General features: G+C 55.3%; 1 protein-coding gene across 7 annotated transcripts in view; it reads left to right on the top strand.

Moving 5' to 3' along the window:
- Positions 1-24,104, top strand: part of TBC1D16 (TBC1 domain family member 16) — a 74,141-nt gene extending 50,037 nt beyond the window's left edge. For 3 of the 7 annotated variants that reach the window (XM_031685822.2, XM_072939759.1, XM_072939761.1), the window contains exons 4-12: positions 8,414-8,575; positions 9,580-9,727; positions 10,641-10,808; positions 11,262-11,410; positions 11,984-12,118; positions 12,870-13,056; positions 14,922-15,101; positions 17,613-17,759; positions 18,637-24,100. In XM_031685822.2, coding sequence (XP_031541682.1) covers positions 8,414-8,575; positions 9,580-9,727; positions 10,641-10,808; positions 11,262-11,410; positions 11,984-12,118; positions 12,870-13,056; positions 14,922-15,101; positions 17,613-17,759; positions 18,637-18,885 — 1,525 coding nt within the window. In that variant the 3' untranslated portion in view covers positions 18,886-24,100. Of the gene's footprint in view, positions 1-8,413; positions 8,576-9,547; positions 9,728-10,640; positions 10,809-11,261; positions 11,411-11,983; positions 12,119-12,869; positions 13,057-14,921; positions 15,102-15,291; positions 15,410-17,612; positions 17,760-18,636 lie in introns of those variants that run through there. The other 4 variants (XR_012059889.1, XM_031685823.2, XM_072939760.1 and 1 more) reach the window with 4 other exon arrangements.
- Positions 24,105-25,700: the final 1,596 nt, after the last annotated feature.

Genomic DNA, 25,700 nt, shown 5'->3' with positions numbered 1-25,700 from the left:
GTAAGTGTGTTTTGAAATTGGGAGGTGTGAGTCCTTCAACTTTGTTCTTCTTTTTTTATATTGTTTTGGCTATACTGGGTCCCCCCGCACTTCCATATTATTTTTGAATCAGCTTATCAATATCTACAAAAAAAAGCAACTAGGATTTTGATAGGGATTGTGTTGAATCTGTGGATCAATTTGGGGCGTATTACCGTCTTCATAATATTAAGTCTTCCAATTCATAGCATGGGATGACTTTCCATTTATTTAGGTCTTCCTTGATTTGTTTCAACAATGCTTTTGTAGTTTTTAGTGTGCAGGTCTTTTACGTGTGTGTGTGGTGTGTGTGTTGTAAATGGAATTGTGTTCTTAATTTCATTTTGGGATCGTTCATTGCTAGTATATAGAAATGCAGTTAATTTTTGTATATCCATCTTGTATGCTGCAACTTTGCTGAACACATGTATTAGTTCTGATAGGTTTTGTGTGTGGGTATGAATTCCTAAAGGTATTCCATGTGCAAGGGCATGTCATCTACCAACAGAGGCAGCTTTACTTCTTTATTTCCAATCTGGGTGCTTTTTGTTTGGTTCTCCTTGCCCGACTGCCCTGAGCACAACCTCCAGCAGAACAGAAGTGGTGAGAGCAGACAGCCTTGTCCTGTTCCTGGTCCTAGAGGGAGAGCTTCAGTCTTTCACCACAGAGTGTGATGTTAGCTGTGGGTGTTTACAGATGCCCTTCATCAGATTGAGGAAGTTCCTTTCTATGTTTAGTTTGGTAAGTGTTTCTGTTGGGAAAAGGAGTTGGATTTTTGTCAGATGCTGTTTCTGCAGCCGTTGAGATGGGTATGTGGTTCATTCTTTGTTAATCCGGTGCATCGCATTGACGGATTCTCATATGTTGAACCACCCTTGCATTCCTGGCATAAATCCCACTTGGTCATGGTGTATAATCCTTTTTATATGTTGTTGGATTTGGTTTGCTAGTGTTCTGTTGAGAATTTTGTGTCTCTGTCACGAAGGATATTCATTAGGGCCTAGAATGTTATGTTCTTATGATGTCTTTGTCTGGTTTGGGCATCTGCAAGAGAGTTAATACAGAGTCCAAAGCAAAACATGCAGAAGAGAATGATAAATTTCTAAGGATTTTGCAAGAAATTAAGGAAAATCAGCATATATTGACTACCCATGATACATCAGGCACTCTGCTTAGCAGTTTCCCTAAAGATCAAGGGAAAGCAGCACAGAGAAACTGGGTCTTGGAGGGTGAAAAGAACAGGAATAGAGAGGGGAAAGCAGGCAGCCCAGGGGAAGGGGCCCAAGGAAGCAAATGCATGGAGGGAGGGCCTCTGGGGTGTCCAGTTTGCCTACGATGCAAGTGGGAACATCTGAAGAGGTGTACTGGGTTAAATAATGTCCCCCAAATCCATGTCCGCCTGGAACCACAGAATTTGACTTTATTTAGAAAGAGCATCTTTACAAATGTAATTAGTTATGATGAAGTCATTCTGGATTAGGGTGAGCCCTATTCCACTGACTGGAGTCCTTACAAGAAGAGGACACATAGAAATTCACACACAGAGGGAAAAAGGCCTTGTGAAGACGAAAGCAGAGACTGGAGTGAGGTATCCCAAGTCAGGGAAAGCCAAGGATTCCACCACAAGCTGGAAGAGGCAGGGAAGGAGCCTCCCCTAGACCTTCAGAGGGAGCCCGGCTCTGCCAACACCTTGATTTTGAACTCCTTGTCTCCAGGACTGGGAGAGACAGGGAGAGAGAAATTTTTATTGTTTGAAGCTATGCAGTGTGTTAAGAAACTGATACAAGGAGGATCGGGCAATGGTGAGCGGATGCTAACTCGTGGGGCATATTACATGCCAGGCTGAGGATTGATGCTTTACTGACAGACAAAACCTGGCCGCTGACGATTTCAGATCCAGGAGCACGGGGCAATGGGGGGCCCTAGGTTTGTTTTAGGGGCATCCTTTAAGAGATGCTTTTTAGAAGAGTTTTATTTTCCTCTGTATCGTCCTTTTTTTTTTTTTTTTAAGTTGTTGCCATTGTTTCTGGAAGCCACACATCATAGGAGTCAGGAGTTTGAGCTTCGGATCAGCCACACCTGGTCCATCCCTGCTCTGGCATTTACCATCTGTGAAATTGAGGGTGTTGCTCCTGGCCTCTGTCTTCTGAGCTATAAAATGGGGTAAATCATATGTCCCTCATAGTATGGGTATGGGAAAGGCTTTAAAGCGATCAGCAGAGCTCCTGACACATGGGAAGCTGCCCACAGATGTTCACCGCGATGCTGATTGGCCTTTATACCTCACTTTCCCCTTTTCTTTTCCTTTCTTTTTGAAATTATCCTCATTGGTTTTGCAATATAAAAATTAATATGAGCTTCTTGTTTTAAAAAAGATAGAAGTATAGGAGAGTAGTTTATTATTTCGGATGATCAAAATGGTATGTTACTCCTTTTAGAAAACTTGGAAGAGAAGAAGATGAAAAGTTGAAAAGGCACTCTTTCTCCATTGAACGGCCTTTGCATCTTTGGTGATAATTAACTGATCATATTTGCCTGTTTCTGGGCTCCCTATTTTGTTCCATTGATTTAAAATTTACCTTTGAGCCAATACCAAACTGCCTTGATTACTGTAGGTTTATAATGTCTCAAGATCAGGTAAGTCCTCCAACTTTCTTCTTTTTCTATAGTTGCTTTGATTATTCTAGTGGTTTTTTGCATTTCCAAATGAATTTTAGAGTCAGCTTGTCAATTTCTACCCCCAAAATCCTGCTGGAATCTTGACTGGAATTGTGTTGAATCTATAGATCAGTTTGGCAAGATTGCCATCTTAACAATGTGACTATTTCAATCCATGGACATGGTATATCTCTTCATTTATTTAAGTTTCCTTTAATCTCTCTCAGCAGGGTTTTGTGTTGTTCAGTGTAAAGGTCTTGAATGTCGTTTGTTGGACTTAGTTTAAGTATTTTATGTGAGGGGTTTTTTTTTGCTATTATAAGTGGAATTTTTATTTATTACATTTTCCGATTATGTGTTACTAGTCTTTAATAATACAATTAATTTTCTACACTAACCTTTTATAATCCTGCTAAATTCACTGGTTGGTTCTAATAGTTGTTTGGTAAATTCCATGGGATTTTTCATGTAAACAATTGCATCATTTGCAAATGGTAACAGTTTTACTTCCTCTTTTCCAATATTTGTGTGTTTCGGTTTCTTTTCTTGCCTTCTGCTGAGAGTAGAGCCTCCCATTTGTAGGGGGAAACAATTCAGTCTCCCACCATAGGTATGATGTGAACTGTAGGATGCCTGCAGGTGCCCTTTATCCATTTGAGGAGGTATCCTTCTGTTCCCAGATCCCTGACAGCTTTTATCCCAAATGAGTGGTAGATTTTTGTTAGAAGGTTTTCCTGTATCTCTTCATGTACATGGTTCTTGTAGGTATCTCTGGCTATTTTCTTAGGATCAGTACCTGGAAATGAAATTAAAAGGTCAATTAAATACATAAACATTTTTAAGACTTTTGCATCCTATTTCCAGATTGCCATTGAGAGAAATTTGACCAGCACACAGTGCCCCTAGCTGTGCAAGAGTGTTTCCCCAAACCCTTACCTACACTACATTTTATAACTTTTTAGTTACTGCCAGTTTCATAGACCGCCCCCCCCCCAAACTATCTTGTTTCCGTTTGCATTCATTTCATTCCTCTGGACATGAAAATTTTTTTGTTTATTTGTATGTATTCTCTAGTGACTTGTCTTTTCTTGTCCTTTCGCCATTTTTCTGTTGGACACTGATTTTTTTTAATTTACATACTTTTTTCTATGTTAAAGATATTAATCCTTGTCATATATATGTCCCAGTTTGTTCTTTGGCTTTTTCATGTTGTTTGCTTAGTTTTTTAAAAATAGACTTTATTTTTCGGAGCAGCTTTACATTCATAACAAAATTGAGGGGAAAGTACAGAGATTTCCCATATACTCTCTGCCCTGACACATGCAAAGCCTCCCCCGTCACCCGCATCCCCACCAAAGTGGCACGTTTCTTATATCTGATGTGCCTACAGTGACACATCATTATACCCCGAAGTCCACAGTTTACATTAGGATTCACTCTTGGCAGTGTACATTCTATGAGTTTTAACAAACCTGTAATGACACTTATCCACCATTATAGTGTCCTACAGAGTAGCTTCACTGCCCTCAAAATTTTCTCTGCTCCACTTAGTCACCCTTCCCCCTTCCCCATCCTCTGACAACCGCTGATTCTTTTACTGTCTACATAGTTTTGCCTTTTCCAAGTCTCAAATAGTTGGAGTCGTACAGTATGTGGCCTCTTCAGATTGGCTTCTTTCACTTAGTAATATCCATTTAAATTTCTTCCATGTCTTTTCATGGCTTGATAGCTTATTTCTTTTTAGCACCAAATAGTCCAATGTCAGGATGTACTAAAGTTTGTTTATCCATTTACCTACCGAAGGATACCTTGGTTACTTCCAAGTTCTGGCAATGATGAGAGGCCACCAAAGGTGGCATTATTTCCAGCCCCCCGCCCCCAGTCCTTCCTACCGCCACTCCGCACACACACAGCACGGTCCTCCAAAACCTGCACACCCTTCCCAACACGCTCTGTTCACCCCAGGGGGCAGGCCAAGGTTTGCAGAAACCAGAGACAGGATGGACACTCACTCTGGCAGAGTCCTGGGCAAAGCCACTGCTCCCCTGCTGTGGTGGGAGGAAGGAGCCCCACAGAGGGGGCCCCCCCAACACCTTCCTGCAGCAACTTGCCTCCAGGCAAAGGTCTGCTTAAACCCTTTTACAACTCCTGAGGGGGAAATTATTTGCATTAATTAATTGATCAACTAATTAATTCAAAATACCATACTTGGGACCTACAGCTGGGGTCCTATCGACTTACTATTCCGCTGACTCAGAAGGATCAGAAGGAAGAAAAGCAAGAGCCAACTTAGAAGTTTGGATATTTAAAAATGTTAGAGTCTGGCTGCAACGTCTTTTTGGCTGTGAGGTCCACAGCTCAGTAATTTTGGAAGTTTCTTCCTCCCCACTCAAGCGTTTTCTGAGAACAGACACTTCCTGTGTGTTTCAGTTACCTACCGCTGCATAGCAAACAACTCCAGCACTTAGCAGCTTAAAATCACCACCTTTAAAAAAAACCCATCACATTCATTTTTTTCTTGTTATTTTTTGGAGAAGGGAGAGATAATTAGGTTTGTTTATGTGTTTTAATGGAGGCACTGGGGATTGAACTCAGGACCTTGTCCATGCTAAGCATGTGCTCTGCCCCTGAGCTGCACCCTCCCCCCAGACCACTGCCTTTAACTTGCTCACAGGCCTTCGGGTTGGACTGGGGCCCGTGGGCTGGTTCTGCTGGTGCTCTTGGCCTTCCTCAAGCAGGGGTCACCAGCCGGGGGCAAGGCCGGTGGAGGGTCTGAAATGGCCTGTGTCCACGAGGCCTGGGGACGCTGGTGCCGTCCGCTGGGTCTCCCTCCCCTCCTGTCTCTCGTCATTCACACCTGGGCTTCGTGCACGGCGGCAGGCGTGTACCAAGAGTGAGAACGCAGCAGCTTCTTGACGCCAGGCTCTGAAGCTCACAGAACGTCACACACTACATCCTGTCGGCCAAAGCCACGCACGAGGCCAGCCCAGGTCAGGGCTGGGGAGGTGGACACCACTCTGGGAACTAGAAGCCGCATTTAAGAAAACTTGCCATGTTTTGCTGTGGCAGAGCTGGCTCTTCCTACTCATTTCTGTTTTTGCATTTCAGTGCTCCTCAGAAAGTAACAAAAACCAAGAACCGCTGTATTTCTGAGCGTTTAGCTTCTTCTGGCTTTGTCTGTAGTGCATTTTTACCTTTTAGCATATTGGGAGTTATTGCCCTAAATAAACCCTCCTTATGATTTTAACGTAACACAAATAATAATTTTACGAACAAGCCAAATTTTGTGCAGCACATATGAATAGTCTTAAAACCAAATTGCTCTGCATGTGTAAAAAGATAAAAAATAAAAACTACACACATTTCAATTTTCCTGAGATTTTATTTCCTGACTTTTTTTTTTCTATGACTCCAAGATTCCCAGGCATTTTATATTTTCAGCCCAGACATGAGTATGACATCTCTGTGTTCTGGGCCAGGCCTGTTCCTGGGAGCTGGGGATTCAGAAGAGCAGATGAGATACAGTCCTCAACCCTGTGGCAACGGGTCTTGTGGTGGAAACAGCTGTGGCCCTAGGTGACCTGGATGACCGTACAGTCGTCTGCTATGACAAGCCCTAAGTAACAGAGAATCAAGGCTTCCATCAAATTTGCTCTAGTTTGAACTGTGGAACCCCAGCTGTAGGGCCCAACTTAATGTCTTGAATTAATCAATCAATTAATCTCCCCCTCAGGAGTTGTAAAAGGGTCTAGGCAGACTTCCACCTGGGGCAAGTTGCTGCAGGAAGGTGTGGGGGGCCGCTCTCCGGGGCTCCTTCCTCCCGCCACAGCAGGGGAGCAGTGGCTTTGCCCAGAGCTCTGCCAGAGTGAGTGTCCATCCTGTCTCTGGTTTCTGCACACCTTGGCCTGCCCCTGGGGTGAGCATGATGCCACGTGTTGGGAAGGGTGTGCAGGTTTTGGAGGACTGTCCTGTGTGTGTGTGTGGAGTGGCGGTGGGAAGGACTGGGGACGGGGGGCTGGAAAAACTGCCACCCTTTGGTGGCCCCCTCTGGCTGGGCTTGGAGGCGAGCCCGGATGGGCCAGCCCGGCCGGGAAAGCATGCCAAGCACATGCTCTCCGGCCGCTGTGGCCTCATTGTTCAATAAGCAGATTATGGAATGCTGCGTGGAGCGGCGTGGTGGGGGGCTGGCTTCAGACCTGCAGCTTGCCTTGTTTTGCAAACAATCATTGCATCGTGCAGCCCGGTCAGGGTCCCCTTGGGAGGACTGGGAATCTCTCAGCCTTTTTTGGGCCCGAGTTTGCCGTGTGGCTGTATGCTTCAGCTTGTCCACCTGCCTTCCCCTCCAGCTGTCTTTCTCTGTTTCCTGAGAGAGTCCAGGTGCCCTTCAGAAATGGGAGGACCTGCTCAGCGCACTTCCTTAGACAGGTAGGGGAGAACCATACTCCAGGCCCCGTGTGGTTCTGGAAGCAGCAAAGGTTCTAAAAAGGCCAGGCCTCCCCTTTGAGGAAGTTCTGAGTTAGAGGCATTGTGCTTAAACGGTCCAGAGTAGCTTCATTTGGAGACCTGGTGCCCATCTGAGCAAGAGGTGCCTCAGGATTCACTGCCTCCGATACTTTTATGTTCTCAGCTGAAACAGGAAAATGGGAAAAAGTGATTGTAGTCTTCGCTCTGCAGGATACTGGGGTTGGGGTCCAGACCCATGGTTGCCTTCGCTCTGACTCTATTGTAGCAGGCATCTGCTGGATGTTACCATTAAATCTCAAGAGAGAGCATTTAACCTGTGGTGTAGCTGAATCTATGTAATAAAATATTTTGTAACTGGGGAGCCAAACAAAATCATGAATTTTTTGAATTTTTTTAAAGGAGCAGAATGAAAGAATGAGGTTGTGTTGCTGAACTTTGAACTCAGAGACAGTAAAATACGCTGGTGAAGACATAGGCCACAAAGTTTGGGTTCAAATCCCAGCTCCACCACCTGCTAGCTGTGTGAATTTGGGCAAGTTGCTTGACCTCTCTGAGCGTCAGTTCCCTTCTGTACAATGAGGGTAATAACATACTCACTTCCTAGGATTACTGTCAAGATTATACATGATAAAAGCACAGGAGAAGTGGTTGACACAGGGCCAGGCCCAAAGAAGTGTGTACTCTTAGTATTAATAGTATTATAATCCAAGTGTCTCCTTATAGAACCAATATTTTTTCAGGAGAATACTGAACCAGTCTGAACCCATATGGAAGCCCCACGCTATCTAGAATGGCCACGAAACAGCTTCTCTTAGTAAGCCCTGAACATCAGGGTGCCCAGCGCTGAGCGCTGTACAGCCGTTCATTCCACACAAAGCTCTGTTACTGTCTTCACTTTGCAAAGGAGGAAGCAAAGCCTCAGAGAGGCTTGATAACTTGCAGAGGTCACACAGCCAGAGCGCAAACCCAGTCAGTAGGACCTTGTCTGTCATTACCACAACCTAATGCTTCTACTGAGGTGGAACAGAATTTAATCATGAAAATGCTTCCCCATCCACATTAAAGTATAATTGGGCATGACCTGTGATAGGATTTATTCATTCACTGTTTCATTCGTTCATTCATGGGGGTCCCTGGAGAGCCTCTCTGTGCTTGGCGTGTCCAGGCATGTCTATAAGTGTGTTTAAGCCTGCACGTGTGTTTAAATGATTCCCCCCCGCCCCCCTGCCCTTCCCCCGTGGCTGTGTGGCCCTCACATGACTCGCTCCACCAGCTCTCCCTCCAGCACGGATGCCCACCTGCAGTTCCCGGACGGCAGCGGCCTCCTGCATCCCCCGCGCTGGGACGAGCCGCAGCGGGCGTGTGCCCTGGAGCAGATCTGTGGCGTGTTCCGAGTGGACCTGGGGCAGATGCGTTCCCTCCGTCTCTTCTTCAGGTGAGGCCCCTCAGGGCCACGTCCTGGAAGCTGCCTGTGTGCCATGTCCTGGGGGGCCGTGCTTGGGTCCAGGGCCCTGGGATTCCCAAACACCTGCTTCCCAACATCACCAGTCTGGTCGGCAGTGGAGCCCCACTACGGCTGCCCCACGGGAGCTGGGTCTGGGTAGCTCCCAGACTCCTTCCTCTGCCTTCAAGGTGATGGTGGCAGCTATTGCTTGGAGCCCTGGTTTGGGGAAGACGACAAACCAGGGCTGCCCAGAAAGTGGGAGCTGCAGGCTGCTCCCGGTCACCCACCCAGCGGCCCTGCAGCTGGGCAAGTGCTCAGGACAGACCGTGGCTTTCTAGAGGGAGGCACCATTTCCTTCATGATTCCTTCCACCCCTATTAGTTCCCTGCCTAGCAGCCACCTCAAGTCTCTCTTCCCGAAAGGCAGAGTGGCCCAGCCGCAGAACAGCACCAGCCGAAGATCTGTGTTTAGAAGAAGCAGGCATGTCTCTGTGGGGTTCCCAGACCCTGAGCCACATCCCGCCTTTCACGGAAGGGCAGCCAAGTTCAGGCGACGGCCCTGAGGCGTGTGTAGTGAAATTCCCTGGAGGATTCTCCCAAAGTGCCATACGTGCTGGGTGGGGAAGCCCGCTGGAGGGGCGTCCCTTAGTGGATTCCACCTCAGAGCATCTACCCTGGGGTCTCCTGGAGAGAAGGGAGGATGTCCGGCGGGCAGGAGTCGGGGCAGGAGGCCCCACTGGCAGGTCTCCCAGAGCCAGGATAGTCCAACCCAGGGCTTCCCCAGGAGGGAGCTGCTTTGCCTTCTTCAGCAAAGGGGGTGATGGCTTCTGTTGGGGCATAATTCTGTCCCCTTGCCGCCAGCAGCCAAACTCCAGGGGGACTTTCTGTTTCCTGCCTCTGAGGTCAGCGAAGGCAGCCTCTGATTATACTTGGAAATACAAACCGGTGTTTACATATTCATCAGTCTTTCCTCCCCCGCCTCCAATGGCCGCCCAGCGATGAGGCCTGCACCAGCGGCCAGCTGGTCGTCGCCAGCCGGGAGAGCCAGTACAAGGTCTTTCACTTCCACCACGGAGGCTTGGACAAGCTGCCCGACGTCCTTCAGCAGTGGAAATACTGCGCAGAGACGCACCTCAAAGACCAGGTAGCCCGGAGGAGGGATGGGTGCTGCCCGCAGGGGAGGGAGACCCCGCCCCTGGAGGGACCTGGCTGCTGAGAACCCCCTCCTCTCCCGAACCCCCTCCCCTGCAACAGGGGCTTCGGACATGGGCCCTCTCCCCGGAGTCCCAGGCCTCGTGGGTGTGACCCGTGGTCGCTGGGGACCCACAGAGCAGCAACTTTGGATCTGAAACATGCACCCAGGCTTCTTGTAAAGGCAGTACTCCGCACTTGAAAAATCATGTTTTGACAAGGCATCCCGCCATATTTTGCTCAATCTACATACAAATGTAATAAAATCTCTTTAATTATCTGTTTAAGATACGGTATGTGCTTATTAGAAACGGGCTGACTTTAAAATTCCCTTCCTTCCCACAGAGCCTCCTGCTGGCTTCCCTTATTACAGTAGCATGGCTTTTTTCTCCCCCTACATTGCACAACCTTTGATTTTTGAATTAAATGTCAGCTGCAGTTTTGCCCTGGGTCCCTGACTGCCCGTGGAGACAACCTGACAGGCGGGCTCCCCGCTCGCAAAACAGCCATCCCTTTGTATGTGGCCAATCACATGTAATTTATTGCAGGCCCTCCCGGCAGAGGGAAGCTGGCCGTCCGAGGCATTAATTCCGTCTTTGCGGCGGGTTGGAGCGAGAGTGGGGGGCGGCGCCGGGTGGGAGTGGGCCGGGACCCGGGAGCGCGAGGGGGACCGTGGTAAGAGGATGGCATTTTCATTGTAATTGCGTCTAATTACACTTGCCATTTAGGGGTTTGTGTGCAGGGGAGACGCGTCCTCCTCCTTCGGAAGAGAGAGGGAGGCTTTTACATCCCGCCAAGAGCGCGGTTGGCTTGAAAGCCGGGCGTCCGAGACACTGATCTTCCCCGGCGGCTGTCCTCCCGTCCAGCAGGTCGCCGACGAAAAGACGTGCATGCAGTTCTCCATCCGGCGTCCCAAACTGCCGTCCTCCGAGACGCACCCCGAGGAGAGCATGTACCGCAGGCTGGACGTGGCGGCCTGGCTGCGCCACCTGAACGCGCTGGGCCAGGTGCAGGAGGAGTACAAGCTGCGCAAGGTGAGGCCCGGCGCGCCCGCGGGCGGGGCGGGGTCCGGGCCCGGGCGCGGGGGCTGTGCGAACACGGCCGATAGAGCAGTCAAAGCCGCTGCGATGAAAAAGCCGCCTCCGGAGCGGGTTTGGGGGACCCCGCGCCAGCCTGTATAGAAGAACTCGCAGCCCGCGCCGCATTTCCAAAACCGGGATTAGGCCCTGACGTGAGAACGACAGGTTAATCTGAGCGCCGCACCAGGGGGGGCATTGACATTGAAATGAGCCTGGTTTGTGTCCTGTATGGGAATGGGGGGCCGGCACTTTCCCCTTCCAAACATGTGCAAATTGCAGCGATCTGAATCAAGGCGTCAGTTGTCAAGAAGGCGAAGCAAAGCCACCAAAACACAGATCTCCGGGGATTTGGGGGTGCTTTGAGCGGCCCTGCTCTGGCCCCTCCCCAACTTTTGCCGCTTCCTCCAGGCCATTTTCTTCGGCGGCATTGATGTGTCAATCCGGGGGGAGGTCTGGCCCTTCCTGCTGCGTTATTACAGCCACGAGTCGACGTCGGAGGAGAGGGAGGCGCTGCGGGCGCAGAAGAGAAGGGAGTACGCCGAGATCCAGCAGAAGAGGTGACCGAGGCGCCCGGCCGGGCTCCCCGAGCCGCGGAGGGAAACCCACCCCGAGCCGCGGAGGGAAATGCCATTTGGAAAGGCAATTTGAGGCGCAATTCAGCATTGATAATATGTTCCGTGACCCATAGTTTCCTTGGAAAATGGGTCTCCCAGGACCGTGAGCGATGGGGCAGGATAAGTGCCGTCATTACCCCAGCTCCCGGCCCCGGGACTGGCTCTCTTTAGCTCGCATGTCAAGGTTTTAGAATTCTTTTTCAACAGACTTAACGAGGCGCTGACATCCCACCGCTCAACGCCGGGGTGGCAGCGGGGCATTGGGGGCGGCAGGGAGCTTGGACTGCTGAGGTCTGTTCGGGCCTCTGCCAGGACGCTGGGACGCGTGAGGCCGTGTTCACGCTGGGAAAGCCTTGGACTCCTATCCCACCTCCGCCCCCGCCCCTGCAAGTCAGTGGGAGCTGGAGGGTTTGCCAGCGGCCCTAGTTCCCAACCGCGAGCCGGGCTGGGAGGGACGCCCCGCTGGCCTGGAGCGTGTGCCTTGCTGACCCCGGCGGGCGCTCTGCTCCGTGCCAGGCTCTCCATGACCCCTGAGGAGCACAGAGCATTCTGGCGAAACGTGCAGTTCACCGTGGACAAGGATGTGGTTCGGACAGATAGAGGCAATCAGTTCTTCCGAGGCGAAGGCAATCCCAACGTGGAGTGCATGAGGTACCGCCTCCCCCCCCCCCCCCCCGCTAACAGCATCCTCTCCTCTTGGTTTCACTCCCTCTGTGTCTGCCACGCCAGGAGCCTCATCTCACCTCTCAGGCCTCAGCTGACCCTCTGGGAAGTGGACCAGCAGCTTCTGCTGGGGTCAGGGGTCTTCCTTCCAGGTTCATACAATCAATGCCCCCGAATCAGAGCATCCTTAGGGAACATCAGTGGACCTGTTATGGTCCCAGCCACCCAGGGAAGCCCATAGGCCCCCTCCCAAGGGTGCCAGCAAAGGTCTCCACGCCCTGGGCATCCACCAAGCCTGACCTTGCTTGGCTCACACCAGCTGTGGACCAGCCTCCCGCTGAGTGTCTCTGTCTCCCATTGGGTGGTCCTCCGGGTGATAAAGCCACACAGACTGAGGCTGGCATCTTTGACATTCTGCTGCCTCCTGGCAAATAATTGCATGAAATTAGCAGCCCGTAAAAACAGCCCACCCTTTGTCATAGGCAGTCAGACCATTAAGAAAATGAGACCCACATTCCTCCTTTCCCTGCTCTTAAGGGCCGAGGGCCAGGCTGGTGAGTGCCTAATTGCGGGCCATTACCTTTCCTCGGTCCCCAGAGCTGCCCTCCTTCCTCTGAGATCAAGGTGAAGGATGGGGGTATGGGCAGACCAGGGTCTCCAGCCTGGGGTTCCACTGGGCAACACACTGCTGTGTGGCCACCCTCTGCTGACCTCCCTGCCCTCTGCACTGCGTCCTCAGGAGGATTCTGCTGAACTATGCAGTGTACAACCCCGCCATCGGCTACTCCCAGGGCATGTCAGACCTGGTGGCGCCCATCCTGGCCGAGGTCCTGGACGAGTCAGACACCTTCTGGTGCTTTGTGGGTCTGATGCAGAACACGATCTTTGTTAGCTCTCCTCGGGATGAGGACATGGAGAAACAGCTGGTGAGGCTCTCCGACGTGTGCGGCTTGGCTGCGGTGGGTCAGGGTTCAGAAAAGCCAATGTGGGCCTTGCCTGTGGGCTCAGGGGGCTTAGCCTTGGGCCTCTGGGGAAGGGCCAACTCTCCCAGGAGGGGTGCAGCCTGGTCCCAAGTCCCAGCGTACCTGCTTCCATCCCCAGCCTGGGCTCCCCAGCGGGGTATCTGTCACACTTGCCCTGTGCATCTGGGTTGCTCCATGCAGGAGTGGGGATGGGAATGGGAGGGGCTCCTGAAGCATCCTGAGGCCCAATGGACAGTTGTCACACACCCACCTCAAGGGCAGCGGGCCTTCCCTGCTGTGCCTGGCCAGCACCCCTCCCTTCGGGGCCTCCCCTAAGCTACACAGACCAGGCAGCACTGAAAGGTGGGGGTGGGGAGGCAAAGATGAGTATGTTGGGGCCAGGAGTACTCGCCCTTCCCTCTACCTAGCACCTGTGCACTCCAAGCACCTGGCAGGTGCTGCTGGCACTGGGATGTGGCCTCGGGTCCCCAGTCTGGGAGAGAGTCTCGGCCTGGAAGCTGGTAGTGGGAGGAGAGGATGCTGGGTGCCAGGAAGTGGCACAGAAAGCACCTTGGTGATAAGTGGGAACCAAGGCAAGCATCCCAGTGTCTCCTTGGACCACGCTGACCCCGTGGCATGTGGGGCCAGGTCCTGGGTGCTGCCAGCCCACCGGGACTTGGCTCAGGAGACCATTCTGGGCAGTGACACTGGTCAGGCTGGTGGCCCACATGCAATGAGGGGAGAGCTGAATGCACGGCCTTGAATACCAGGCCAAGGAGCACATCCTGTGACCTAAGTATTAGGGGCCGTTGAAGACTGGATGGCAGAGCAGAACACAGCACAGGATTTGAGGAGACGGAGGCAGGAGCTGGGAGGTGGGGATTGGAAGGTGAGGGGCACGGGGGTGGGGGTGGGGGGTATCCGTGAGGGCGGGAAGGGGTCAGCCACAGGGAGGAGAAACTGGCCAGTTGGGCAGGATCCTCAGAATGAATTCCTGTGCCACCCCAGCGGCTGTCTCGAGTAGGAACAATGGGCCACTTGTGTGGGAAGGGGCCTGTGAGTCACCGAGCCCCCACCACAGGATCCCCCGACCACGCTCAGCCGAGCCGCCCGCTCTCCGCTCTGTTCTCTGCGTCGGCCCTGTGATGTCAGGTTTCCGTGGTACCTGGGGAGGCAATTAGGGGCTCTGACGCGAAGGGCCCCGTGACTCGTTAGTTGCCAGAGATTGATTTTACAACGGAGCTGGTGAAGTCAGCAGCCCAAGCTGGGCGCTGCCAGAAATAGCCTCGCTTTTGACCCATGTCACTGGGTGGTGCCCTTACGTGCAGGCGTCGAGCCTCTTGGGGTTTGGAAACGCCCCCTGCCTGCTCTAAATCAGCTCTGGAAGATGATGCATCTCGGAGATCAGTGCGGAAGGTGGCTGAGTGGGTGGGGTGGGGTGACTTGTCAGTGGAGGATCTGCTCCACATCCCAGGAAGAGGGGGGTGTCAGAAACAGCACCACGCAGTGCCTGAGGCCTGGAGGGCTTCCCAGCCTCCGACCTGCCACCAGCCACTCGGTCCCCAGCAGGGTGTACACGTTGCCTTGCCCTGGGCCACGCCGCAGTCTCCAGAACAGTCTGTAATCTGGGGTGAACTGACGAAAACAGCTGTGAGTCTGATTCCAGCGACAGAACAGAGTACATGGTGCAGACGCGCACAGCAGGTGGCGATCTCGCTCGTGGCACACATGCTCTTCTGGGGGTGGGGATGGGCCAAGGGAGGGCCCCAGTGGGAGTGGGCTTCCGGGCCAGGCGGCCGGGGGCTTACCCATCCTGGCCTCGCCCCTAGCTGTACCTGCGGGAGCTGCTGCGGCTGACACACCTGCGCTTCTACCAGCACCTGGTCTCGCTGGGTGAGGACGGCCTGCAGATGCTCTTCTGCCACCGCTGGCTCCTGCTGTGCTTCAAGCGGGAGTTCCCTGAGGCCGAGGCACTGCGAATCTGGGAGGCCTGCTGGGCCCACTACCAGGTGAGCCAGACGGTGGCGAGGGCTGAGGCCGGACAGCAGCCCCGGAGCCACGTCACCATCCTGCACCCCGCCTCCGAGGAGGGGAGGGTGCCCGCACCATGGTGCACCTCCTCTGGGGTCTCCCTCCTCCACGACCCCTGACCCCCCCCACCAGCCGGAGTCAGCCCCTCACCCAGCAACTGCCTTTCAGCCCCACGTGGCCCGCCTTGGACCTGCAGCTCGCCTCCCAAGGAACTGAAATCGATGCAAATTGCCCGCTGACTGTGCTCATTACCACGCTCTGGGGCTGAGCATGCTCCTGTCACAACCAATCAGCGTGAAAGACGTTGCAGGGCCAAGCGGGACGTCGGTGCCCACATGCTGGAGCCAGCGCCCGCCCGCCCGCCCCCGTCTGGATGGCTCAGGGAGAGGGCCCGAGAGCCTGCTTCCACCGTCGGCCCCTCTGCGAGCCCGGGCCCAGCCCGCCGTCCCCTCCCAGTGATGTTGATTTCCACTTGCCGTCCACTGTCATCAGTGTCTCCTCAACAGATTCCCCTGAGAGCACCACGCTGGCCCTGTCACATGGCTTTAACGCCCAAATTAGCGACAAGCCGGTGATGTTAAAGGATAGGCAAGTCTCTCTGAATTCGTCAGCCTTAAAAAAAATTGCATTGACACATCCGGGAGGTGGCCAGGACCCTTTGGGCAAGAGTGGGCTCCATCCTCTTTGCCTCAGTTGGAGCAGCTTGGAGTAGACAAACCTTGCAGATAGACGGCACACCCACCAGCCCTGGGAAGCATGCGTCAGCGTTTCCCGTCCTTACCGTTCCTCCTGACAGTAGTGAGTCTAAAAAATGGTGCTGGTGCCACAAGCTGTCTTTGTATTCATCCAACCGTCCTGCCCGCCTCCTGCTCCACCCTGTCCCAGGTCGGGGCTGCGTTTCCTGCCCGGATTAGCGTGTTCGACGCATACTGCAGGATGGAATCAAGGAAGCACTAGCAAAGATGGTCCAAAACGCTGGATCACATTTAAAAAAAGAATCATGTCCGCTTTGCAAAGCCGCATTGCTTGTTTTTCCAGCAATACATTTGCCACCCTCATTACATCATGTTTAGGCTAATGTTACAAGGGGGCTCAGAGCATCACCCAACAGACAGGGCCATTTCTCAGGTTAAATTTAGCCACATTTGGCCCCACTTCGATCAAATTAGTGGCAGAAGATTGGAAGGGGGATGGTAGGATGATCAGAGTGGGGGTAGGTTAATTCATTAGAGTGAGCTCAGTGAAAAGAGGGGGGTCACTACCAGCTGCTTTAACTTTTAAAGTGTCCCCTGAGTGAGAAAGGCTCTATTTTACCCATCTAGTGCACTTCTAGTTTGCCCTCGGGGGCTGGGCTGCCCGGGGCCTTGTCCAGTGAACTGAGACTAGTCCTGTACTGCTGTGTAGCCCCATGTAGAATGCACCCCGCCTTGTCCTCCCCAAGTCCTCTCCCAGAGGGGCTGGACATGCACCTTCCAGGAACTCCTCCACTGTCTTGCCCCCCCACTCCCGCCTCAGCCTTGGCCACAGTTCAAGCAGGTGCAGGAGGACTGTCCTGAGCCACAGTGAGACCACTCTGGGTCAGTTCAGAGGAAGGGGCCGGGCAGGCTGAGGACTGTCTCTCCAGGGTGGGTCGGGCGGGGGGCGTTTGCTGCCCGTAACCTCTGCCGGCATGCAGGGTTCCGCCCGGCCCTGTTTGGGAAGGAACACGGTTCTGTTTGGCTGGGAGACCGACGTCAGGAGACTAAACACAGGCTTCCTGGTGGTCCTTGTCCTTCCTCTGCCCCCGGGAGCGAGTGTGACTCAAAGACGGTGTGCCCTCGAAGCGTCCGGGCCAGAGAGCGCACAGGATGCATCCCGCCAGGACCTAGTGCCTACTTCCTGCCCGGGCCAGGCCCTGCTGGGCAGTGGCGAGGTCACGGTGGCCTCCAAGGAGGGCAGCAGAGTCCTCCATGGGCTCTGAAACTCTGGTTAAAGACGGTGGGCTCCTGTAGCCCCTCCGTGGGGGCCATCAGAGCTGCCGTGCTCTGCTCTGGGACATGAGCTGGGATGTGTGGCCTGGAGACAGCAGGACAATGACCGGTGGGAGGCTGCCAGAAGGGTCTCTCTCCCTGGCATGTCCCACGGTCTGCCGGAGTGTGCTCTGATGCACCATCTCTCAAGACCCCAGAATGGGCATGGGCCAGCCTTCAGAGGAGCATGTTCTTTGCCCCCATGATGGAGAGCCCCCCAGAGAGCCCCCCAAAGCATAACAGCAGCCCATGGGTGGCCAGCCCCAGTGTCACCCCTTTGCATGTCACAGCAGCCTTTGGATGTAGGTGCTGATGGTGGCCCATTTGCAGGTGGGGAAACTGAGGAGGAAGGAGGCTGCTGGGCCTGCCCTGGGCCGCATGAACCCAGACACCCCAGAGCCCTCACCCCCCCACCTCTGCACTCGGCCTCCGCCTGCAGGGTCAGGGGCCTTATCTGAACTGCCCTCTCCACCCCACCAGACCGATTACTTCCACCTTTTCATCTGTGTGGCCATCGTGGCCATCTACGGGGATGACGTCATTGAGCAGCAGCTGGCCACCGACCAGATGCTCCTGCACTTTGGAAACCTGGCCATGCACATGAATGGGGAGCTCGTTCTCAGGAAGGTGAGCACGGCCCGCAGGAAGCCCTGCCTTCCCTTTTTTCCAGAGCCCTGCCCCTTCACTTCCAGGCCCCGCCCCCAGCCCCCAACATAGGCTCCGCCCTCCACATATGCAGAGGCCCATCCTACACAGCCCCTCTGGAATGCAGGCCCCGCCCCTACACTCCACTCTGGATGCTCCCCACCAAGGCCCAGGGGGCAGCTTGTCCGCTGCTCGGGGCACCCATCAGGCCGTGCACCTGAGCCTCCCTCTCCTCATGGAGTGAACAGATCCCTTGGGTTGGTAGGTAGGTCCTCCTCCTTGGGGCACCGCGCTCGCTGTCCACAGCCCGAAAACTGAGCAGGAGAGTTAGGGAGGGGAGGGGAGGGTGGCTACTTCTCATCCAGGGTCGGAGAAACAAAGGAGAACTTCCTGGCCTTCCCACTGCCCAGTCTCCTGCTGGAGATGCCACTTCTTAGGCTCTCTGGTGCCTTCCAGGGCAGTGAGGAGGGGCCCGGGGCCAGCCGCCAGGTGGGTGGGAAGAGGGCTTGAAGAGGTCACTGTCCCCTACAGCGTGGTGGAAACACCCTGCAGGGCGGAGGGCTGGAGCCATGGGGCCAAGTGGAGCCTGGAGGGACAGGCAGGCCCTGTGCCGCTTTTGGCCACCCTGTCCATCCCTCGTATGAAGGCCACTGGAGGAGCCTTCTTTGTCCCAAGCCCCATGGGAGTCCTGCTCCGAGAACTGCGTGGGTCTCAGCCGGACCAGGGAGGCTGAAGGGACGGGGCAGGCAGAGCCCTCGCCCTGACCTGGCTCAGGGTGAACTGTGGGCGTTGGATACTGCTGCCCTAGCTCTGGGCCATCCCCCCACCCCTCCTCACGGCCCGTCCTCTCTGTTTGCAGGCCAGGAGTTTGCTGTACCAGTTCCGCCTCTTGCCACGGATCCCCTGCAGCCTGCATGACCTGTGCAAGCTGTGTGGGACAGGCATGTGGGACAGCGGTTACATGCCTGCCGTGGAGTGCACCGGCCAGCATCCGGGGTCAGAGAGCTGCCCCTTCGGGGGCACCGTGGAGACACCTTCGCCCAAGCCCCCCAGAGAAGGCAGGAAGGGCCCCAAGACGCCTCGGGAAGGCTTTGGTTTCCGCAGATAGGTTGGGCTCCCTGTGCTGGTCGAGGGGTGAGGGGACCTCAGCCAGGTCTCGAGCGTGTGGGAGGGGGTGGGGATGGGCATGGAGGGGATGGGATGGTAGAAATGTAAGGAAAATGCCCTTGGGCAACATGAAGGGAACCTTTTCATATTAAGGACAAAAGCTGAGTCCAGAAGTGACAGAAGTAAAACCTGCCAGCTGCCCAGAAAAAAGTCAGCTCCCAAAACAGCAGGACCAGAATGCATGGCCACCCCACCTGGAGACACAGGCGGGCCAGGTTCTCATGTTGCCTGCCTTTGATGGATCCGGATGCGTCCCAGGAATTCCTCCGGCTTCATCAGCTGCTAAAGGGCATTGCCAGGCATCGGGGAAGGCGGGACAGGAGAGGTCTTCCTGTTCACCCACCAGTGCTGGCGAACACAGAACAAGGGGGTCCTTGCAGGCCCAGAGACATCTTTGCAAGCCGGACACACCTCATCAGGCCTTCTCTGAGTGAGCCAGTCACACTCCACGGCTTCTCCAGACGCTGCTGCAAAGCTGATGCGAAGACATCTGCCAAAAGAAAGAAAAGCCCTGCTGATTTCAGGGTAGAGAAGTGTCAGAGCAGCGGGGCTGGGGCTTCAATACTGTCCACCTCGACATCCTGTCCTCCTGGAATGTAAAGGAATCTGCTACCCGGGAGCCGGAGCACCGGCTATTAAAGTGTTGGATTCCTCTCCCTTAGTTGGGAATTGCTACCTGTGGTTCTCTGGCATTGTTTAAGGCCACCCGCACCAGATACAGGAGCCAGCTGGGGGCTGGATGGGTCGAAGTGTGTGTGTGCACAGAAAATCCTCGGAAGGGGATCTGCAGTGTTTGAGGCAAGGGACAGTATATTAACTGACCGACCAAGACAAAGGCACCTGCACGTGCTAGAAAGACTCCTGCCTCCTTGCCGGGCCTGTGGTCTGCTGTGAACCAGGCCTTCTGTGAGTGGCTTCTCAGGTGGTGGGACGCCGGGGCAACCACAGCACAGTCTCTGTCACTCAGGGCACCTCTGCTTTCTGCATGGGAACCAGGTCTTCCCAGCACGCTCTCCCTCCTCCTAAAGATTCTCATCACTTGCTCCTTCTGGGATTCAGAGATGGACAGACAAGGGTGTGGGAGGGCTCCCAGCCAGTGTAAAGGCGTGGGGCCCTTTGCACAGGAAGCCACCTCTTGAACTGGTGAGAGCAAGGAGCCTTGAATCCTCCTGCACATCCTTCTGGGGAGAAGAATCCTTGAAGTGCTGAGAGTCCTCATGGAGACACAGCCCCACCACATGAGGCTGCTTCCTGCTCTCAGCTTTTCTCACCAAGAGTGGACGCTGCTGGGTGGCACCACTTTAAAAAGATGTTTATCAACAGGAAGGAGGAAGTTATCAGCCTCCTCCCTTCTAAGCTTCTCTTCTCTCCGTGAGCGTCAAGTCCTCCAGCAGGCAGGAGACTGAGACTGGTACTTCCAAGTTTCCTGGCCCTCTGTCCCAGAGCCTTTTGGGGAAACCATCCTGGAGCCTTGTCAGTGCCCAGATCTTGGGGTACTGACCATTATAGTCCAGCAGCAGGGTCCAGGCTGGATGCGGGTGGATTTCTCATCTGCTCTGCTTCTGGGGAAAGAGAATTGCCTTTCTATGTTGGCTCCTGATCCATTGGAATTGGCCCGAGTTACCCAGACGCTCTGCTGACTCCTTTAGAGACCGCTTCCCCATGAACAGGCGTACCAGTTACCCATCGCCCTAGTAAAGCTGCGTAGCAAGTAGCCCCCAAACATGGTGGCCCCAGACAGCACGCACGCACCCAGCACGGGGTCTGCGGGTCAGCAGCCCAGGCTGGGCAGTTCTGGCCTGGACTGGGCTTACTCCCCTGCCTGGAGCTGTTGAGTCCCAGCAGAATGCTGACGCTCACAGAGGTCGGACTTGGCTCTCCTCCACGGCTCTGGCCTCCTCCCCGCAAGCCAGTCCTGGCCAAGGCAAAGGTGCAGAATCAGAAGTGTGCAGGCGCCTTCCCAAACCTTGGCAGATGCCACCCCTGCCGCCATCCCTTTGGCCAAAGTAAGTCACATGTGCAGACCCAGCACCTAGAGGGGTGGAGAAGTGGACCCTCCCTTGCAGTAAGAGAGGTTGCACAGTGACGTGGTGAGGGGCTGGGAATTCAGGAGGGAACCCGGAACCGGGCAGCTGGTACAGCCTACCAGCACCGCCAGGTAGCCCTGGTCCAAACAGCACTGTCTTGGAAGTTGCCTTCTAGCAGGGGCATGACTTCCCCAGAAGATACGGAGATGCCTAAGAGGGGAATGAGTGCTCCCCCCTCCCCACGCTCTGAAGCAGGAGAGCGTCCGTGCATTTTACTACGAAACCTTGTGCCTTTGGGCTGCTGTGACCACGTGGGGGAGAGGGAGGGGATCCAGGGATCCCCCACTTTGAAGGGTCCTGGGTGGAAAGCACTCATTCTGAATCTCCTGGCTCCCATGGCCTCTCACTCCCACAGCTCCCCAAGACCTTGCAGCAAGTGCCACCCCCACCCGCACTGCTCCCTCCTCTCACCCTGTGGGCTGAGCCAGGCCCCAATGAGATCTGGGCTTTTTGGGACTTTGAAAGCCAAAGACGTGGTTGCGTGGGCTCTGTAGGACCCACTGCTCCAGAGGGATGAGAAGGCCCGCCCCTGCACGGCTCCCTTAATCTGGATGCAATTAGAGGAAACCAGCCAAAAACCCTGCGGCGGCTGTTGCCCCAGGATTATTCCCAGCCAACAACAGGCATCAGGGTGATAATTCAGTCATTAGACTTTTAGCCTCCCCACCACCAGCACGTGCAAATACAGGACCAACCGCCCGGCCCAGCCGTCCTCGGCGATGCTGCTTATTTAGCCCATTTTTTTTTTAAAAGACACTTAATGTTATTGGCCAATGTGCATGTGCACGCATACTTAAAAATTTCCCCAGCACTAATGTCTGTGCTGGTGTTCCCCGGGGTCGTCGGGGCCTCTGGGAAGAGGGTGCCTTGGATGCGCACGTGCTGGCACGGGAAGGGCAGCGGGGCGCCCTCACCAGCCCTGGGGGGTTCACACTCCCAGGAAGGAGGGGACAATGGCAGGACGAAGCTGGACCCTCGAAGGTGGGGGATGCACAGCTAGGGAAACAGTCGGGTTGGGGTCTGGTTAGGTGCAGAGGGAAATGGTGTGCTGTTCCGGAAGGTTTTGCCTTAAGTCCCAGCGGGGAAGACTTAGAACTGACAAGTCAAGGGAACTGGTGGTCTTGCGCCAGTTAGAGTGAGAGGGATGGATGGGCTGGGGAGGGGCCCCCGGCCCGTCTCTGCAGAGGAGGAGGGTCTGCGGCCCAGAGGGGCAGTTCCATTGGCAACCTTGTCCTGATCAGCTCTCAAGCGGGATGGAGGTTTTTGAACCTAGGACCTTTGAATTTCCCGTAAAAGCCGCCTGGGGGCAGGCGGCTGGACAGGATGAAGGCGCTGGTCCTGAAACGAGGGCAGTAACTGGCAGGGGCCACCCAGCTCTGACCCTTGATGCGTGGACGGAGGACACGGGGCAGAGTCTGTGGACCACGGTGGGGGCTCTAGGGCTCTCCCCTCTGCTTTCTGTGAGGCCCCCGAGCCCTCTTGTCTGCTTCTTGTTCGGTAGAAATAGCTCCCGTGCAGGGAGGCTTGAGGGTGGCAGGGACGCCTGGGTTCAAGGGGCGAAGGGAAGGGAGCCTCTTCCAGTTTGCCTGCCCAGCAGGGGACCATGGAGGCTGCCCTGCCTCAGAGGAAGGAGGAGATCCCCCGGGGAGCCCCACACATATACGGGGGTGCAGGACTGGCCTGCGAGCTGTAGCGAGGGAGGGAGCTTGTGGGTCTGGCCTGAGGCTGGGCGCTTCCCTGGAGACCCAGGGGGACCAGACGCTCCAGGATCTGATTAGCCCAGCGTTGCAAAGGCAGGCTGCAAGGCTGTCCCTCGTCCCCAGTCGTCCCTGGCTCTGAGGGAACTGCCCCCAAACTAAACAGCTCATCCCCCTTCCCCCGAAGCTGGGAAGCCTGAGGACAGGACTCCGCCATTGTGGGTGAGCAGCACTGCTTAGCAGGAAGGCTTACCTAGGGGCCAGGAACCTGGTTCTTGCCCTCCTCTGACCCTTCCCAGGTGCGTAACCTTCCTGCCCCCTGAGCCTCAGTTCCCTTGTCCTGGAATGAGAATGGTGCCACCCTCCCCGCCTAGCTCACAGGACTGTGTGGGGACCCTCCGGGTGAAGGTGTCATGAGGGTGGTTTACCAGCCCCAGGGACCTCACCTGCCACTCAGGGAAGAGACCACTGACCCTGGCCGAGAGGCAACGTGCTCCCGACCCAAGAGCTCGCCCTGCTTTGGGAGCCAGCAAACTCGCTTCCTGCCACATGTCCACTTTGCTGCGTCCCCAGCTGAGGGGGGCCTCTGTGTGTCTCTTGTGTGACACTCACCCCATGCCGCCCACTCCTGCCACGAGGAAGGCCAACCACGGGCCCTGGCAACCCCTCAGGATGTGTCTGTGTGCGGCGCGCCTCACTCAGCAGCAGGGCCGCGGTCCGTGCCTCAGGGGCTCCCCCACGGCTGGGACCCACCCCCCAAGGGGGGCTCCGGCCTCCTGGGTCAGGCTGTGGGGACCAGAGACAGCTGCCCCCGGGGGCGGGGGAGCAGGGCAGGCGTGCACGCAGCCCGCCAGCACCTGGCCCCAAGACGCGCGCTGAATTTCTGGGTAGGAAGGCAGCATTCAAGGTCAGAGACCGAGTCACACGGCCGTCTTCTCTCCAGCGCCTTGGGTTGGTCAGAGGGCAGGCTTTCTGTTGTTTAGGGGAAAGTCTCGTGAAATTTCCACTGCTACCAAGAGGTTGCCAGGGTCCTGTTGGCAAGTCATTTATTCTCTGCATTTTTTTTGCTTTGTTCTTTACTACAGTCGCCCGCTGGTCCGGCTGTGCCCCAGGCTGGGGACTGGCCACCCTGAGCCCTGGGCCACAGCCCCCACAGTGCTTCCGGCCCTCACAGACTCCACAGCAAAGTAAATAAAAGCATACTGACAACGAACGTATGGTCTGTGGCACCTCTAGGAGGAGGTCCCGGGAGCTTTGTAAGGTCAGAATGCGGCAGCTTCCAGGGCTGGGCCAAGGGGTCCCCCAGGGAAGAGCAAGGAGGGTCGGGGGGCTGGCCAGTCGCAGGCAGGCCCTGCTCTGGGGAGCTTCGGGCCAGGGTCTGTCAGGCGCCTGGAGGGGACAGGCGCTTGGCCTGCGGCGGGAGGAGAATTCGGGAAATGCTGGGAAATGCCCATGAACCCCAGCAACGAGGGGCCCCGAGACCGGCCCCAGTGCCTGGAAACACACAGTGTTTTATTGAGACTTAGCTGTCAGGGCTCCGATTTCAGGAAAAGCTGGAGTCTCGCGTTTGTGAACTTTTTAAGGAGGCAAACAAGACGAACTTGACCTTGTTGAGGGTGGGAGTTAAAGGGAGGATTCAGACCTCAGCTCCTCCATGCCCTGGAGCCCCGCTGTGGGGAGTGTGCCCCGAGGGCTACCGGGAGGCGGGCAAGGAGGCTGGGCCAGGCCCGCTTCTCCTGCAGCGTGGTGGGGGTGGGCTCCCAGCCCCAGCCCAGTGCCTGTGGGATTGAGAGCTAGCTTGTGTGTGCCTTCCCATCCTTTTGCCTGCGACGGAGGAGGGCCCAGGCAGCTCTCCCGAACGTCTGCCCGGCTAGGGGTCTGCTGTCTGCAGGACCTGTCTCGCCCTCCACCCACCTGGCTGGCCCAGACGCGGAGAGTTTCTTCGCCCCTTCTCTGCAGGCCAGGGTGCCCCTGCCTGAGGCTGAGTGGCCATGCAGCCTGGAGGGGCAGCAGACCCAGTGATGCAGCGGCCACAGTCCATGGCTGGCAGCTTTATCTGTCCTTTTAGGGGTGAGAGGTGCTGCTTCTCCCTCTGTGGCCCTAGTACAAGATCTGAAGCGTCAATAATGGCCGGTGAGGGCTGAGTGCAGGCAGAGAGGGGGCTTGGAGCCAGCCCCTGTTACCACCCTCCAGGACACAGCCGTGGGTCAGTTTGTCCTCAGGAAGGGACGGTCCTGCCCCTCAGGTCAGCCCTGCAGGGGGTGAGGCCCATCATGGCCCCCACCTTCGGCCACGGGCCAGCCCAGGAGGGCCTTTCAAACCTGTCAGGCAGCAGGCTCCCTGGGTCTGGTCCATCCAGGCTGCTCCACTGAGCGTTTGTCTTTGCTCTGCTCCGATTCTTCCATAAGTAACAGCCATGTGGTCACGGCCCCAGGCGTGTGCCACCCCTCGAACAGGCCTGGCCCTCTGTTGTCCTGTGGTCCTGGGGCTGGGCCTGGGGGTTGCTTGTCTGTTGCAGCGTGGGTGGGCCACCTGTGTCAACCCAAGGGAGCCCCTTCCATCGGCAGAAACCTTCTGGAGGGGAAGGAGCACCAGGGCTCGACAAGTTTGGGAGACGCTTAGAAGAAAACCACAGTGAGAACAGAGCCCCAGTCGTCTCTGCGAGTTATCAGGTCACATGAGTGGTCTTGTTGTTGAAGGGGACACAAGCTGGCCTCCTGTGGGCATGTGTCTTCACACCCCAACCTCCTCACTGCCATCGGGGAGGTTGCCACCTGCGGGTCACACCCAGCCACTGTCACACGCTCTGCAGATTGGAGGACACCTGCCAGTGGCCTCACGGACAACATTCAGATGTTGGTCCCCGGACACCTCTGCAGTCATCATCCTCCTGAATTCACTCCCTCCCCCTCAGGTGAGGCCCTCTTCTCTGTATCTCAGGAGAGTAACCAGATCTCCAGGCTCCTGGGGTG

The sequence above is a fragment of the Vicugna pacos genome, chromosome 16 (genome assembly GCF_048564905.1).
Source record: "Vicugna pacos chromosome 16, VicPac4, whole genome shotgun sequence".
NCBI classification, from domain to species: domain Eukaryota; kingdom Metazoa; phylum Chordata; class Mammalia; order Artiodactyla; family Camelidae; genus Vicugna; species Vicugna pacos.
The sequence above is the reverse complement of the archived record's forward strand: the minus strand, read 5'-3'. Positions and strand labels throughout refer to the sequence as shown.